The sequence below is a fragment of the Eschscholzia californica genome, unplaced genomic scaffold, assembly GCF_041429995.1.
Source record: "Eschscholzia californica isolate CP2 unplaced genomic scaffold, dmEscCali1.0.p SCAF_3, whole genome shotgun sequence".
Classification (NCBI taxonomy): Eukaryota; Viridiplantae; Streptophyta; class Magnoliopsida; order Ranunculales; family Papaveraceae; genus Eschscholzia; species Eschscholzia californica.
This window is the reverse complement of record NW_028238420.1, coordinates 54,697,493-54,715,137: the sequence shown is the minus strand read 5'-3', so window position 1 is coordinate 54,715,137 and position 17,645 is coordinate 54,697,493. Positions and strand designations below refer to the sequence as shown.

Genomic DNA, 17,645 nt, shown 5'->3' with positions numbered 1-17,645 from the left:
AGTGTTTCGTCCTTTTTTGCAGTGTTTTCTTATATTTGAGGTCGACCATAGCAGGAATAACATTCATTAGTGAGACCGTAAAAACTATGTACAAATAAGGTACCCGAAATACGACTTCGTGACATCATCAAAGGCGATTTTTGAGAACCCACTTTTCGATATCATCACTCATAAGTTACATGTCTCTCGGTATGTTATACTTTTTGAGCAATTACCATATTTTTTATTCCTGACAATGCTCAAGATGTAACTCTCTTTGACCTAATCCAAATTGATAATTTTTCTAATGTTTGTGACATTCCTACTTATCCTCTTTGACAAAAGACATCGGTTAAAGAACTCTTCGCTTTGCCTAAGACTAATACGTGGGACCTTTGTGCCTTTGCCCTATGGTAAACAAACTATTGGTTCTCATGGGTGTATAAAATTAAAATGAAGTGTGTTGGTTTATTAAGCGGTACTTTACTCTGTCTTTTCAAAAACAGTTTATTCTCGATACTAATGATGCACAAAATGTCCAAACGTCGACTAACGTCAAGAAAGCAAGAAGAGCCCAGAAGTCCAACAGGTCAACCTGCCTTAAGGCAACAAGACATTTGGACCTCAAACGCTCTGCTACCTACGCTCAAAACTGGGAGGTTGGCCAGGAACAACTAAGAGGATCAACCATGTTTCGTCTATAACATGATCAGATCGACCCTGAAATCTCTAAAGGAATGAGGGAGGTCCACGTAAGCGAAGCCACTGTCTCACACACTAACTGGGGAGGCAGGAACACGTTGCAGGCTTACCGACTCAATTCCAGAATCTCCAAACAGATCATAGTCAGTTAAAGATCTTAAGTGTCCAAGTCAGTTTGGACTTCAAGAGTCTCAAAATAGGATATATCTCCCCGAATATTTATCACCTCGCCGGGATATCTACGAAGTATCCTTGAACATAAGAACTTCCAGTTATCCTAGATACAAGATAAACTTTAAAGGGAACCCTTAAATACTAAGTTCGGGTAACTCCTTTAACGGTTGACGATCGACGCCTCACCTACGCCACTTATCATAGTCGGCTTAACTCAGCCTATAAAATGGCCCCCCATCGTCTTCCATAAGACACAATCTCTCACACAACACTTCCTTCCGAGTAACTCATACTCGCCTCCAAAAGGATTGATCAATATTCATTCTTTTACTGCAAAGAGCAATCTGATTGTCTTGAGCGTCAGACCGGTTTCCGAACTCTTTGCAGGTCCCCCCAGGTTTTCAAGGAACTTAGGAGCTAAGGAACAATGAGTCAGTAGCAGGAGGAATCTTAAACGAAATGTTTTATCATAACGGATGATGTCATGCATCAAGTCCCGATTTCTTGTTGGTTTGACGGAAGGCCAAATTTCGACATCAGCAAATACTGTAATATTTTTGCATTTCTTCTCGAAGATATGAAGGTTCTCGAAGATAAATAGGGAAGAAATGAAGATCGAACATGAGAGAAAATGAGGTAATTTGGGAGAGAGAAAGAGTATTATCTTCTCAATAAAATCAATCTTAGGGAGAGAAAAATTATGTTATTATAACTTTTGTTTGAATCTCAACCATTGATTGAAAGGACTTGGATTGAAAATGGATCTTTTAAAGTTCTAACAACATAGTTTAGAACAATAGCCACAATCCACACCACAACATCACAATCTCCACAATCTACCCACAACTGGCCGGCCCTGACTTTTCGGTGGCCCGAAGCGAGGTCTGGAAATGTGGCCCTTTCTATCAAATTGTAAAATGTATTACATGAAAACCGTAAGTACTGCAAAATATTTTCATCATATCTATAAACAAAATAGTTTTTTTGATGATTACAATCACTGAAATTTTGTTCTTTTGAAATTTTTCGATGCAAAGTCACTAATAATCGTCGAATAATCAAAGATTGTTAGACATATCCTTCTCAATAGATTATATATCTAACCCGTTTAACCTTTCTTGCGACATAGTAGATCGAATATAAGACTTAATCAACTTCAACTTAGAAAAACTTCTTCCTGCAGAGGCAACGGTAACTTGTATAGTCAACATAATTTTATAAGAAACCCATGTGTTCGGGTAACAACCTTTCTTATCTTTCAAATAATCTATCAATTCAAATGGTCTTTTGATCTCATTTGGTAAAAGACGCTTCAACACTTTCGGTTCAGAAAATAAGTCTAGTCCGTCTATGTCATATGACTCATTATGCTTGAAAAAGGTTTCAAGGCGAACACATGAATCTCTCAAATCACCATCATCTTGGGAGTTTAACTTTTTTAGCTCAAACAGAAAACCAAATATTTATTGTACTTCTGAAAGTGCTCGAATCTGCTCTTAAATGAACAAAGAGCATAACCTAATATGTATATGAAATAATTAACTCTAAATGCTTGTGCAGCCGACATTGGTGGATCTTCACACACATTCTCATCAAACTGTTTCTTTCTTCGAATAATACGTTTTTTCCGAAATGTTGCTTCAACTACCATCTTAATGGCAATCTCTTTAGCTTCAATCATGTCTTCAAACCCCACTTCTCTATATCTTCAAGATAACGAATGGGTCCGTTCAATTTCTCTAATGCAACATCGATAGTTATTTCTTCAGCTTGAAGTGTTTTGCTAACAGAGTTTACCCCAAACAATATATTATGCCAAATAACCGTGCTCAAAAGAAATTCAAAATTTTCACATGTCTTGTTCTAATATATTTTCGGCATCATGAACTGTTTTTGAATCATCACTTGTCTCCACCAATTCTTCTAAAGCTTCTAGTAATTAGGATTAAAGATTAGGTTTTCATGAATAGTTTTTCGCTAACTTAATAAACCCTACACCATCTATATATTGTCAATTTTGTTATAATATATAACAGGAAAGAGAGGGAGTAAATAAATAGAAATTTAGATTTAGATGAATTTAATAAACTCTACAACATCTAAAGGTCATATATTTATATGTAATAAGAAGGAGAGAGAGAAAAAGTAAATAAATAGTAGAAAATAAGATTTATTCTATCTTAAATAAGGCAATAACTCAATGACTTTGAAGAATTCAAGAAGGGAAGGTGACTAGGTGACTAAGTGAGATGAGTAGATGACAATGGATCTCCCATCCCGTAGTGGAGAAGAAGAGGGTGTTCTCGGGTCCGGGTTGACACTTTGGCTTGATGAAAGAAAAGGATATTGGGATTTCATGATTTGGATATTCAAATTTCAAAAACACATTTTTTTCATGCCAAACAAACTGTTGGGCCCACCAATCATTTAAAGATCATCAAATTTGGTGGCCCTTTTTACTTAACCTTTGTTAAATGAGGCCCTTATAATTTTCTTAGAGAGTTGGGCTTATTGTATATTTCTTAAAGAAATTAATGACTTTGGTGGCCCCCAAAAGCCGGTGGCCCGAAGCAACGCTTTGTTCGCTTTGGCCCAGGGCCACCCCTGCCACAACATCACAATTGTTACAATTTACAACCACCACAATCGTCACAATCCACTAACATCAAGCATAAAGAAACAACACATACTAATTAGTAGGATTAAACACCTTTATTTTTCATTTAGAGATTGAAATTTTTGCTCTTTGAACAACTCGACCAAAATGTCAAGTTTGATTTCACTCTTAGTACAAAAATTTATTTTCTCATAATTGGTTTGCTCCTATTTGATTTCCTTTATTGACTAATTCAGACTAGCTTCAAAGTTATGGAGTATGAAACCCTAGAAAAGAAAAAACCAAAAATTAATCTTCATCCCATCTTATCCATTTTGTTATTTCGATACATTCTTCAGCCATAGTTTTGTATTTGCATATCACAGATCCATTGTTCTTGACTTCTTGAAGAACAACCGGTGGAAAATTCAGACAAGTAAAGAAAATGAAGGATGAAGATGATAGAAGGAAGAAAAAAAATGAAGAAAAAGAAAATGAAATTGAAAAGAGAGAAACAAAGGTTTTAACCATACGAACTAACTATGACATCTAAAATAACTACAAATTAATACAAGGATAAAATTTCAATATATAATAGGTGGGTGATTTGGAGAAATAATAAAGTATTCAGGGTGCAAAATTGTGAATGATAAATTTTTTTTTGTCAAACATAACCCCCCCATGTTGCTGGCAGAGAGTCGACGTCCGACGACAACTTTCTCTTTCCTCTTTCTTTATCTCTCATCTCTCTCTCTCCCTTCATCCATCTCCCTGCCCTCTTTAAGTTTCGACAAAAGGGATAGCCCCTTCACCTGAACCTTTCGTCTGGATCCGAAAGAACCAGATCCAGACGACATCTCGTCTGAAAAATCAAATGAGTTTTCGGCGAAAAGGATAACCCCTTCGCCGGAACTTGGAGATCAAGAATGAGAGAGGGAGAGAGAGAGAGAAAAAAAAAGAAAAAGAAGAGGGAAGAAAAGAGAAAGAGGGAAATAAAGAAGAAGATGAGACGAATTTGGTGGTATAGATCGCCGACGTCATCGGTGGAGGTCGCTGGAATATGGTGGAGCTCGCCGGAATTTTGGTATAGGAAGAAGAAGCTGAAAGGTTGAAGTGTTTGCAGGAAATAACAAATTCCAAAAATGTTTTGTTTCCATCTAAAATTTTGTACCCCGGATAATTTCTTTATTTCTCCAAATCACCCACCTATGTAATATAACCTTATCACAAATGAGACCTGAAAATGGAGTCATTTGGGTATTTTGGATAAACTAGGAGACCAAATAGAAAAAAGGTGATAAACTAGGGGTTCATGTGGGAAACAACCCATAAAGAAAAGCAAAAAGGTGAGAGAGAAAGAACACTTCTCTCCTTTCCGACTTTCATTGCTTCATTATCTCTGCTGTACTACTAATTAGAAATAAAAAACCATTGAGGAAAGCTAAAAAAGTGAAGAAGCAGAACCCTCGGTTCTTTTCATTTTTCCTTCTGATTGATTACTAATCGCTTGTTGAGAGAGAGAGAGAAAAGAAGAAGAAGAGATTGTTGGTTGGTGGTATATTCTGTTTTCTAGGGTTATACATCTGAAGGAAGAAGAAGAAGAAATGGACGGAGGACCTCAACAACCCCCTTCCGATACGGTGATGGGGGAAGCATCTGGTTTTCTTGGGGCTGATGGAGCTCCTTCATCTGCCGCCGGTAGTGGAATGCCTCAGCCTGGGATTGATAGTATTCCGGCGATTCTCAGTCACGGTGGTAAGTTCATACAGTATAACATATTCGGGAATATATTCGAGGTCACATCCAAATACAAACCTCCGATCATGCCCATCGGCAAAGGTGCTTATGGAATTGTCTGGTAATCTTACCTTGTTCTTTATCATATAGTTCATCATTTTACAACCCCATTCTTGTTGGAAGAGATTCTTATGTTTCTTTTTCATTTTGTTCAAAAAGTTCGGCTTTGAATTCGGAGACAAACGAGCAAGTTGCAATTAAGAAGATTGCTAATGCGTTTGATAACAAAATTGATGCCAAAAGGACTCTCCGTGAGATCAAACTTCTTCGCCATATGGATCATGAAAACGTTAGTGAGTTTTGAAATTTACTACCATTTTTATCATTTGTTTCTAAAGTTCTATATAGTTTATGTAGTGTACTTAGTGATCCAGAACCAAGTCTACATTAATTGACAATTACTCTCTCTTTCCTGAGTGATGGAGAATTCCTCTATTGAAATGCCATTGCGTGACCGATAATATATCTTACAATAATTGACGTTCCAATGTGGTAACAGTGTAAATATCATTCCTTTTTACTGTAATGGGATGACTCCAAGGTCTTAAAAGCCACACAAATTGGGTAAATAAGTCATGCAAAAAAAAAAACTCTAATTTGGTATAAACTTGCTTTTGGTCTTAAGTAGTGTCTTGGTCGTTGGCGCTGTTGTCGTCTGCGATCGTCTGGGCAAGACTTTTCGTTACGACACAGGGACTATCCGTATTACCTATACTGGAGCGATTAGATCGAAAGGCCTATATGACCTAATTGAGGCGAGGGATACAGATTGAAAACCCTATGTGACCATCCCTACTACCTATATTGGTCTTCCTTTAGGCAAGGAATACAGATCGAAAGCCCTATGGGATCCAATTGTGGAAAGAGTTAACAGGAAGCTTCCCTTTTTGAAAGCAAGATCTCCATCGGAAGGAGGCGAATTAACGCTTATCAAGGCGGGTCTGACAACTTACCAAGTATTTATCCGTTTTCCCTATTCCAATAAGAATCCATATGATTATTGAAGCCAAGATGTGTAACTTCATGTGCGATGACAAGAAGAGGAGAATATACTTAACTTGTGACTCTTGGGGAGTTGACCTACAAGTAAAGTCCAAGAGAGGAGCAAGCATTAATAGGCTGAAATCGGTGAGTGATGGCAAGCATTAATAGGCCGAAATCGGCGAGTGATGCTTTACTTTCCAAGTGGATAAGAAACTTTGGCACAGAGAAACAAGCTTGTTGGGTGAAAGTTATAGTTGAAAACGTGTCGAGCAGAAAGGGGAATGACATCCTATACAAACTAAACAACCATAAGACCGTGGAATGCGGAGAATCTGCAATCCTATAGAATAATTCCATTTAATAATGGCAGGATTATAATATTTTTGGAGGGTGTCTGGTGCGCATACACAAGTTTGAAACTTTTAAGTCTTTTTACGCAGAGTTATGTGCAATATCTAGTAGAAAAGGAAACATCCTCTCAATTTATCATTGTTTTGGACAAAGGGACAACTTGGGATCTGAACTTACGAAGAAGACTCAGTGACTTGTAGATTCCTCAGGTAACTACCATCATTGAGATTTTGGAGCATGAAGAGGACAAAAGGATCTGGAGATCAAATGAGGGAGAATTAACTGTTCGAGTATGTTACCAAATGTTAAATCGAAACAACTCAGATACCCCCTTTGATTTACAAGATGATTTGGAGAAAGCCAATTCCGACCGCAATTAGCTAAACCCTTTGGGCCACATGCCTTAAAAAATTTCTCACATCAGGTGAGTTGAGGAGAAGGGGCCACGTTTGGATTGACAGAGGCAAACTATGTAAAAATGAGAATGAAACAATAAACCACCTCTTTCTTCACTACAGATGGACGTCAAAGATCTCTACTCGAAAAGTTGTGGAATTACCTGGTACATGACAAAGACGACTGAATGCCTAGAACAGTGGGAAGCCCTTATCATGCCAACTTGCAAAAGATAGGCAAGCAAAACCTAAAGAAACCCTAGCAGCAATTGTCTGGTCTGGCAGCTTGTACCAGAGGGCAGCGGCAATATTTTGGAACATTTGGAAAGATAGAAACTCTAAAATCTTTAAGGAAAAGAACTTATCAAGCAATGTTGACATAGAAGACATTAAAGGAACTTTATTTTCTTGCATTAGGAAGCTAGATAAATATAAGAATGTAACCTTCCTAGATGTAGTTGTTCATTGGGAGGCTTGGATATCGTGAGAGTTTCCATAGCCATTCCCTCTACCTTGTAAATATATAATTTTCTCTAATATATTCATTCAAAGTTTTAAAAAAAAGTATGCTTTATCTCTGACTTAGAACTTGAGCTTGGGAAAAACGAAAACTTTCATAGATTTTGCTTTTAATTGGGGGACTGGCTACTAACACGTATCCTTTTAGTCCTTTTTGGAGGGTTGGGTGGTTCTTAATCCCAGATATAACACCCTAAGTGTGTCAAAAGACCTTGTAAATGTCCATTTTTTCGATACATGTTCATTCAAAGTTAAAAAAAATGGCCCATGCGCTGGAGTTGATATACGAATGTTCTCGTTTCTCTTCAAACTTCTTGTTCGAGATTTAATATGTAATTTTACAAATATCTAACTATATGCTTCACAACAATATTTGGAGCACTACTGAGAACCACTGGCCTAAGCAGTACGACTCGGCCGAGTCAGCCGAGTGACTCGAGGCTCGGCTTGGACTCGGACATACACCGAGTTCCCGAGTCTAGGGTTAGCCCGAGTAACTCGGGTATGACTCGGGTCTGACTCGGTTATGATTGTTTTTCCCTTTATTTGTCAAATTTGAATGCTATTTTTGATACTCCAGTTATTTAGTTTTATACTTTAGTTACTACAATAGAAAATTAGTCTAGTTAGTCTATGAGTTCTTGGTTCTAGTTAATAGTTATTACTATTAGAGTGGTTATTTAGTTGTTCCTAACACTACTGGTAATTTAGTGTTGATTTTTGAAGTTTGAACTTGATTATATATTATGAATTATCATGTTAATCATATTATATACATAAATTAGTAATTACTTATGGGTAGTAAACTCTAGACAAAAAAAGCAGGGAAGCTATGGGCAGCAAACTCATAAAAAGGAAGCTGAAATATTGACTCGGCCGAGTGACTCGGTTTACTCGCCCTGACTCGGACCTTGGCCGACCCGAGTCCGAGGTCGTACTGCTTAGCTTCTGGCCTAAGTAAATAATCTATTATCAATTAATAGAAATGTTTTCTTATTCTACAAGATTGTTATGCTCACATGTTATTTAAGCGAAATACTTTATTCATTTTGCTCTAAACAACTTGACCCATTACTGTTCTAAACTGTATTTATAATATAGGTTGTGGCAATCAGAGACATCATACCACCACCTGATCGAGGGGTATTTAATGATGTTTATATTGCATATGAGTTGATGGACACAGATCTTCACCAGATTATTCGTTCAAACCAAGCATTATCAGAGGAACATTGTCAGGTAATATCTTGAACTTTATTTAGAGAGCAATATGTATCTAAGTGAATTATTTTGCTTGTTCTTATTTTGGTAAAAAAAGATATGTTGGTTCTTGTTGCACTACTAGGTAATAGGTATAGCATGTGGCTACGACACAATGGAAATCCAACTTGAAAAGTGTAATTAGTTTCGGGTGTTAACCGTACAATGAGAGAGGAAGCTGATTTAAGATCAGTTATTTTTTGAGAAGGATCAGATTTTTTTGAAGTTAGTAAAATCTTTTTTGGAAGGTTATTTTGAAATTTTCTGGAGAGAAAATAGGAGTTTTACTCTAATATGAAGTATGAACTAACAAAGTCAAAATTTACTCTGAACTTAATCTTTTACTAATTATTATTATGGAGTTTCCATGTTTAAAGATTTTAGTTACTTAGTATACGATAAAAAGATATAAAAATGATAAAATGACGCCTTATCTTTATTAACCAATTGATCTTTATGATTTAGATAAATCTAAACAGTTATAAGGAAACCCATCCTGTTTTTGTTGTATAAATTTCAGGCTTAACATACCTTCTATGCATATATATTCAGAAAATAAATTTTTTTGTCCATTCGAGCTTATTGGAATAATACAGCAAAACAAACATAAAAGTTTACAAAATGTATTCGTAAAACAATCTATGACTTATTTTCCAAGATTTGCACCTCGCAAGAATCAAGGTTACATTGAGCCTTACCACGATATCTATCAAAAATGCTTGGACCATCATCGAAAAAATCAAACTGGAGATCCTACCATCCAAAGTCCGTGTCTCAGACGTATGATCTAATTGAGTCTCAACCACCACCCCATCTGAAGCTCAACTTTATAACTTTCAGTAGCCTTCACCCTAGATTCATACTTATCAGCAAGAATGAACGACTTTGAGGTATCAATTAAGGAACTTGTCTTCTTGTGTCTATCACTCGGTGAAGAAGACCCATTAGCCCTTGCCGTACCTCTTAGCTCACTCTTGCCCTTGACATCTTGCCAACCGTCAACTCTAGGATGAATACTCAGTTACTCACATCTAGATCGGGACTGATAACTTAACTTGTGCTACAGTCTCCTTGGGAGCATAAGGTCAATAGCGACATTGCTCAGTGCTCACCTTAGGAACCTCCTTTCGATTAGGAGGAGCCATAACTCCATCAGAATCCGTAGAGGCTACCTTCTCACTAGCACCTCCTCCTTTTTAGGTACCCAAACTTGTTCCACCTTAGGTTTTTTCAGCACTAGGGACACTTACATAGAGTATGCCCCCCACAACCTAACAAGTTGAGTAGAAAGGCAGCTGCCAAGAGTACTTCACATCAACATGACAACAGATAACACCACCAACTTCCACCGTAATGTTTCAAGGAAGCTCCTCATCCAGCTCAATCTGTCTACAAACCCTCGCAAAAGACGTACGACTCAAAGAAGCCTTGAGTGCATCCAAAAACAAAGGTGTACCCTAACACACTAGCCATAGAAGCTATACCATAACTATTTCACATATGAATTGGGAATTACGTAATTAACCCAAATTAGAACAGGCTTAAGATTTGCAACCTGCTCTATGAAAGGGTGCTGTGGCCTCCCAAGAAACAATCGTTTTGCTAGATAAATATGTTAATGATCCTAAATAGCAATTTTATCCTCATCAAGACTAACACAATCAACGAAGACAAAATCACCAAGTAAGGTAATTTACAGATCACCTCTAGGCTGCCACAGTCTCAACAAGGTACTCTTCGCCACATGAAAAGATATACGACTACCAACATCTGTTACAGAACTTAATTTGCAGTTCTAAAGAAGAAGGAGAAATTGAAGCGCATATCTTACAATCAATCCGAGAAGGCGGAATAAACTGAGAGCTTCTCTACCCTCGACCTCCTTCTTTGCAAATAAACTAGCCCAATTAGGAAAGCATCCCTTGCCTTTGTCACCCATAGGTCCAGCTAAACCTGGTCCATCTTGTTCATGAACCCCCACATTATATCCAACAAATTACCTTGAACGTTAGGCCCTGAACCATCTGGAGATCCATTGCCATTTTGAACATTAGCTCCTAAACTCATACCCCTAAAATTTATTTATTCGTAACAAAGTAAAGCAAGGTTGAAGCTTCCGAAACAATTTGTACCTTAATTTCTTTTCCAGGATACGTGTGCTTATGTACCCATTTTCTGATGTTTGGAACTTTTAGTTCAGTTTCTCCAATAATAATTATTTGTTACCCCCCCTTCTTGACTTGAATTCACTAAAAAGTTTTTGTTCTTTGATGTAATGTGCAGTACTTTCTGTATCAAATTCTCCGTGGATTGAAATACATACATTCCGCAAATGTTCTACATAGGGATTTGAAGCCTAGCAATCTCCTCCTGAATGCCAATTGTGATCTTAAGATATGTGATTTTGGACTAGCACGTATCACTTCAGAAACTGATTTTATGACAGAGTATGTTGTAACAAGATGGTATCGGGCACCTGAGCTGTTGCTGAATTCGTCAGAGTATACTGCTGCAATTGATGTGTGGTCTGTGGGTTGCATTTTCATGGAATTGATGGACCGCAAACCTTTATTTCCTGGAAGAGATCAAGTACACCAGTTACGTCTACTATTGGAGGTAATATGGTTACTTTTTGTTTCACTTCAAAATTTGTTGCATTCGTAGGCAAATAAGAAGCAAACTGAAGAAGCATCCCGGCAGCAATGTCTTTTCATTTTTACTTTTAATATTTTTCTTTATTTCTTGTTGCATAAGTCATTAGACTTCATATTAATTTGTTACTGTTAGGTTTCATTTTTTAGATTAGGATTGGAATTAGGAAGTTTATCGGAGGAAGTGGGCCTCATCCCCTTTAATTTAATAAGCCAGCAACTGGTACAAGGCAACCTCGAGTCGATTTTGTTTTGAGTTGTTTTTCATGTTTACGAAAACAAGTAGTTTAGTTGTTAAACTATAAGTTCGAACGATACTTCATTACTCTTCTATTTGAAGATCTTTACATTTTTGCAAGTGTAAACCTCCACCATCCGTCAATATATGCAGTGTCACTTAGACTATACTTATCTTTGCCGGGAGGAGGGTAGATACCATCACTGAAAAGTAGTAAAGTCACCGGCATTAGATATTTAGTTAAAAGAACTTTTAAGCTTTACATGTAATTTGTCTAGTTTGCAATAGATGATTACCTTCTTTTAAGAAAAGTTACCTCCAGTTGAAGTCCAGTCATTCAATATATAAAGAAGCAGGAAATGCAAACTAAGAAAGGGAACCAGGATAGTTGCTGCAGGTGTTTTGAGTAGATTGTTTATTAATTGTAATAATCCATAGGAGTCCTTTTTTTCCCTATGCACTTATAAGAATTCAACTCATACCTAGTAATTGCAGCTTAGTGAAAGCCTTGGCCAAGTATTGAAAGGCTACACGTGTAGCCATCAATTATATTTTACCGAAACATACTTTTCTCGACGTAAATACATCCTTGGTGAATATTATCAATACCTTCTATACTATCTATCCATAAGTCTGAAATAATATTCGTGCTTAGCTTGTCTATGCTTTCTTTGAGTAATAAATGTTGTGAATCTCAGCTTATTGGCACCCCGTCCGAAGAGGATCTGGGGTTTGTAAATGACAATGCAAAGAGATATATTCGGCAACTTACTCGTCACACTCGACAATCATTTACCGCGAAATTCCCTCGTGTTCACCCCACCGCTATTGATCTTGTTGAAAAGATGTTAACTTTTGATCCTAGGCAGAGGATTACAGGTAAGTCTTCCTTCTTTAAATTTTTAGCCCCCTTCAATTTTGTGGCCGACTACATTTATGTTAAAGAGTTTCTTGAAATAATTTAGTACTTATTGCATATTCTGCACTTGGATGATGATGGTAATGCAGTTGAGGACGCACTGGCACACCCTTATCTAGCATCTCTGCATGATATAAGTGACGAGCCCGTCTGCATGATGCCATTCAGTTTTGATTTTGAGCAGCATGCACTGTCAGAAGATCAGATAAAAGAACTCATATATCGGGAGGGGCTTGCTTTTAATCCCGACTATCTACCTTAGCTATCTCAAGTTTCCTTCATCTTTCTTACTGACCCAACCACCGTTGCCTCATTCCGATTGGTCACAACTGTGACATGTTTGTTCTTTCCCACTCATGCTTCTTGAAGCCTACTAAGCCAATCACGAGAAAAAGAGAAAGAAATGTGGTCTCTTCGGGTGGTCTTTATTTATTTCTTTTACATTTTCGATGTAAATATGTGCATTCAGAGCTTGAGATATGTCTGAGATTTAAATGATTTATGGGTGGATGGATTGGGTTTTGTGATTCTCAAGGAATTTGATGACACTAAAACAGTAATTGAGATGATTTATGTTTTGGCTTCTTTCTTTATTATGTGATTTTGGTCTGCTATTAGGTCATCCTTCTCCACAACAGCAGTAGGAAACATTTGATCTCATTGATGTATGATTTGCCTGTATTGCAAGTTTCTTTTTGAATGAAGTGGATTAACTAAGACTTCCATATATTTATTGTGTTAATTCTCGTTTAGCCCCTAAACTTTAGCAACTTGGCCATTTAGTTACCTACTTTTTTTTTTGTTGAAACATTTAGCTACCTACTTTATCTGGCATTCTTATTTACGCCTTCTTATTCGAAATTTGGGTAGTTAGGAGAAAATCAAATGAACTTCTTTCTCTTTTAGTATTTTTGTCTTCGCTCTCTTCATATATTTTCTTCAATTAGTGCGAATGCTTGGTGATGAAGTGTTGTTTATTGTAAGAATCGAATTTGCACGCAAATTCTCCAAGAATCATTAAAATAAGCTAATTTGATTAATTTCATATAAATGGAACACTAATTTATTATAGCCTTTGCTTTGAGGAGAGAAGATCTAGAATATATTTTTCTGGAGGCCTTTCTTCCAAAATATTGGTTTGTGGATACGTATTGTTTAGTTTTTGTTTTTGAGATAGAAAAGATCTAGAATTTATTTTAGTTTGGATTCAACAAATTTTGAGAAAAAGAGAGAGAGGATGAACATAAAATGTTAAAACATAAGAAATATAAAAGACAAAAGCTCAAATTAGGAAAAAAAACAAAAGAATACAAATCAATTTTTTTTATTTTAATTTGACTTTTAATTGAGAAATCAACTACGATCTACGTTAGTCGTTATACGTTACATCATGAAGATGTGATGAGCACAACAACCCCCAAGTTAAACTATTAATGAAATTGAACCTAGGTCTTCTTGTGTTTGGAGTTTTTTTTTGTTGAACTGATCTAGTATTTGGAGTTTATGTCAATGTTTTCAACCACTCAGGCAAACAAGTGTTGACGACCATCTCGGTAGTTATGCAAATTGAAGAGCCATGTCGAAAGGTGATTGTTTATAGGGGGCCAAGCCGAAAATTACCCTCTTAGTTTTTAGTCGGTAATCCCTTCTTTGTCAAGTATATATATGTTTTTTGAAGCCCTAAAAAGACCCTTTTCGTTTCATTCTTCTCTCTTCAAGAACCCTAATTCTCAGGTCTGAGTGGAGGCAGTATCCAAAATGGCGAAATCAATGAGATCAAAGAGAGAGAAGAGATTAAGAACCCTAAGGAGAGAAATTGCTCAGCCTTTCCATGAGAAGAAAGAAGTAGCGAAACTTGCTGCTCAAGAAGCCGCTCTTGCCGCTCCTAAACTCCACGTACGTCCTTATAGTAAATATACCAATGTTTCAATGGATGTTACAACAGAAAACTCCATCACCAACTCCAGCATGGGTACTTCCTTAACCTAACCCACTTTCTCTTTTCTCTTCAATTTTTGTTCTTCAGTTCATGTAGTAGACTGTTATGTTCTTTTGAGTTCTAATTTGGGGATTTACTTATTTTGCTTCTATTAGTTTATATCTTTGGTATTGATTTAAATCATTAGGGTTTGTTCACCTAGTTGAATCATGACTATGTTGTTAATATGAAATAGCGAAAGCAAAGAACAATTACCCACTTTTTGGAGTTTCGGAGTCCCTCGATTATGGTTTGGAACGGTCATTAAGTAGAGAACGATCAATTAGAAGTCAAGTGATAATATGTCCAAATGATAGTACCATAGTGATAATCAATGGGAATTTAGCATACGCTTGAACGACACTGGACGGTCCATGAAAATTCCCCACGAGACAATTCGTATGTGAATCAATTGTATGTATGAACATGGAATTGGAAGTCGAAAGCTTTCGACCGAAAAGGTTGTAATTTGTCTGTTTTGGTGACTAAGGAAACAAAATAGTACCTGCATGATATATGTGCAGGAGCTCAGCTGAACATTTTTGGATTGGAATAACTTGTGATGCTTTTCAAAGGTAGAAATAATGAGGGAGATAAAAAGAAAGAACGTAGAAAAAAAAGTGTGAAATGAAACCCTGGAAGATGAAAAGATTTTGAAAATAGAAACCCTAACATCACAAGTTATTTATGGTAGAGAAAGGTTGTGTTTGATGTAAGTAGTGGAAAATAAGTAAGAATAGGATGTCGAACTGCAACAATGGTAATCTATTCTGTTCTGTTTGGGTCGAAGATCATTTGACAGATACAATTTTTGGCTTTTCTGGATTAGTTGTTTTTAAATTAGAATAGAAAGGTCAAAGGACTTGGGAGATAACAGTATATTACTACTGTTATTTTTTGTGAAAATTGTAGTTAATGATAGTTGTGAAGTGAGGAGTTCGGTCTTGATTTATGGATGGGATTTGAAAGCTAATGTAGAACTTAACGCTTTTGTGTTTTTATGCATTTTTACATCTTGCATGTGGTTTACGAAAACTTTTACTGTTTTCTCCTTAAGATTACCTTTGACGTCTTAGTTGAGTAAGAGTAGGAATATACTTTCTTGCAATGTTTTGGTCAAGCCGGAATTGCGTTCATGAGTTAATTTGTTAGTCGAGTTCTGTTATGTAAGTTTTCATTTTTCTTTCTCATGTTGATTCTTTTCGTTTAGTCTTATGGAACTCGTTAAATTCCGACCACCACGGTAATTGCACGAATCGAATTATCCAAACAATTATCTTTTGCTACAAAGATTCGATCCATCTCGTGTTTGAAGTTGTGTTAACTGGTTCCCTTTGGTAAACAGATGTGGAGATGGGTGATGGTGGAAATGCAAAAGGTAATATTTTGGGATCGTTGAAGGCAGTGGGAGGGATTGGAAAGAAGATGAAGAAGAAATTAAAAATAGGTGGTCGAGGCAAACATCATGGTAAGGGTAAGGCCAGGAGGAAGCACAACATCTAAACAAGGTTTTGTTGTTGAGTGCAGTTCCTTCTCCGTCGGATTTTGTTATCTCTTGTTTAAGATATTGAGAGTAATTTCTGATGAATCCACTTTTGGGTAGTTAGTTCACAATGTAAAACTATTTAAATTTCGATAATTTGAGTTCTTAGAAACAAGTCTGGGTGGCTGCTATATAATTTTTTTGGTTGGAAGTTCTAATTCTTGTCTTACTAGTACTAAGTTATATTTTGTCTTACGTGATGGAAAAAATGATTCTCATTCAAAAAAAAAAAAAAAAAAAAATATGGCCACTTAAGTCTAAAAAACTGTTGTAATTGCTATTACTGTCCAAAATATGTTTTATTTTGTCCGAGGAATCCGAAAGTCATCACATATTTTGAACCTTAAATATCATAGGGAGACCATTACTTTCATTATATTCATTGTCCTCATTACATATATCTTGATGATAAATTGCCTCCGAGACGTGATCCAAGGACTTCATGGGGGTCGAAGAGACTACATCAAAACGTGGTGGTCCTGGTGGATGTCTAAGATGATAAATTGCTTCCAGGGAGACTTGATCCGAGGACCTCAGGGGGGTTAAGAAGCGTGGAAGTGGTATCACAATCTAACCAGTGGTAGATATATCTCGCTCGACCGACTCCATTTCTCTTCATTTCCCCCGACTTTTCCTTCTCCCCTTTTCTCTCATATCTGACGAAAAGTAGGGTGGTCAACGGCTATGGGCTGACTTTTTGACTGAAGTTTTTTGGATAAAATGATTTTTGACGAAACAACCATTTCCTGATGAACGTTTTGTGATCGGTTTGAGTTTGTAGTCTCAAGTATGGTGTCAAAAAATCTTGATATGTTCTATTGGGTGAAATTGTATGTGATTGATTGGTCAATTTTGTTAGATCCAAGTATGACGTTGAAGCTGAAATGATTTTTGGGAAGGTTTTGCTATGGATTTGGTTTGTATATTTTGATTTCATTTTGGTTTCTATTTGATCTGTTTTGGTGAAAAATCGTCACCATTTGTATTGTTTCGATCTTGAGCTCTGAAATAGAGATTCACATGAGTAGCTAGGCACCTTAATCTCTGCCTCGAGGCAAGCGGAAAAGTGGATCTTAGCCATCTCTGCCCTGACCCTCCTATGACAAGAGAGACAAAACAGGGCCCCGGGGGCGGGGGGGGGGGGGGGTCTGTAGAAGTTCGCTTGGAACCTTTAACTTTGCTATATCCGAAGAGAATGGGAGTTGCCCAAAAGGCCAAATAGTACGTAAGGTTTGCTTTTGTACATGAATCATTATTGTCAAAGGATTTGTCAGTATCAGAAGATAGAAATCAATAAGATATTATCCTTTCACGGTCAATACACATGGATCTCATCAAGAAGGTATCCTCCCAGCCGGTGTTTTGCCGCAACCAATGTAAATATATCAGGTTTGTCCTAAAGAAGGACGATATCTTTATACTCTCACTGAGTTACTGTTTTACACCTGCAACACCTAATTGACTTAAGTACCGAAGTGTTTTTTTTACAGGTCCGCCCCAAACACTAACATTTGTTTTTCCTACTAATAAAAGCCTTTTTTTTGTATAGAAAAAACATC

At 36.8% G+C, this 17,645-nt stretch overlaps 2 protein-coding genes across 2 annotated transcripts; both read left to right on the top strand.

Moving 5' to 3' along the window:
• Positions 1–4,674: 4,674 nt before the first annotated feature.
• Positions 4,675–13,150, top strand: LOC147551971 (mitogen-activated protein kinase homolog MMK1). Its single transcript, XM_086667754.1, has 6 exons — positions 4,675–5,309; positions 5,408–5,537; positions 8,599–8,736; positions 11,041–11,373; positions 12,345–12,525; positions 12,655–13,150. The coding sequence occupies exons 1-6, from the start codon at positions 5,056–5,058 to the stop codon at positions 12,825–12,827; spliced, it is 1,209 nt and encodes a 402-aa protein (XP_086523880.1). The 5' UTR covers positions 4,675–5,055; the 3' UTR covers positions 12,828–13,150.
• A 1,091-nt stretch (positions 13,151–14,241) lies between these two features.
• Positions 14,242–16,201, top strand: LOC147551970 (uncharacterized). The gene is made up of 2 exons (XM_086667755.1): positions 14,242–14,537; positions 15,889–16,201. Exons 1-2 carry the CDS (start codon positions 14,324–14,326, stop codon positions 16,044–16,046), a joined length of 372 nt encoding a protein of 123 aa, XP_086523881.1. The 5' UTR covers positions 14,242–14,323; the 3' UTR covers positions 16,047–16,201.
• Positions 16,202–17,645: the final 1,444 nt, after the last annotated feature.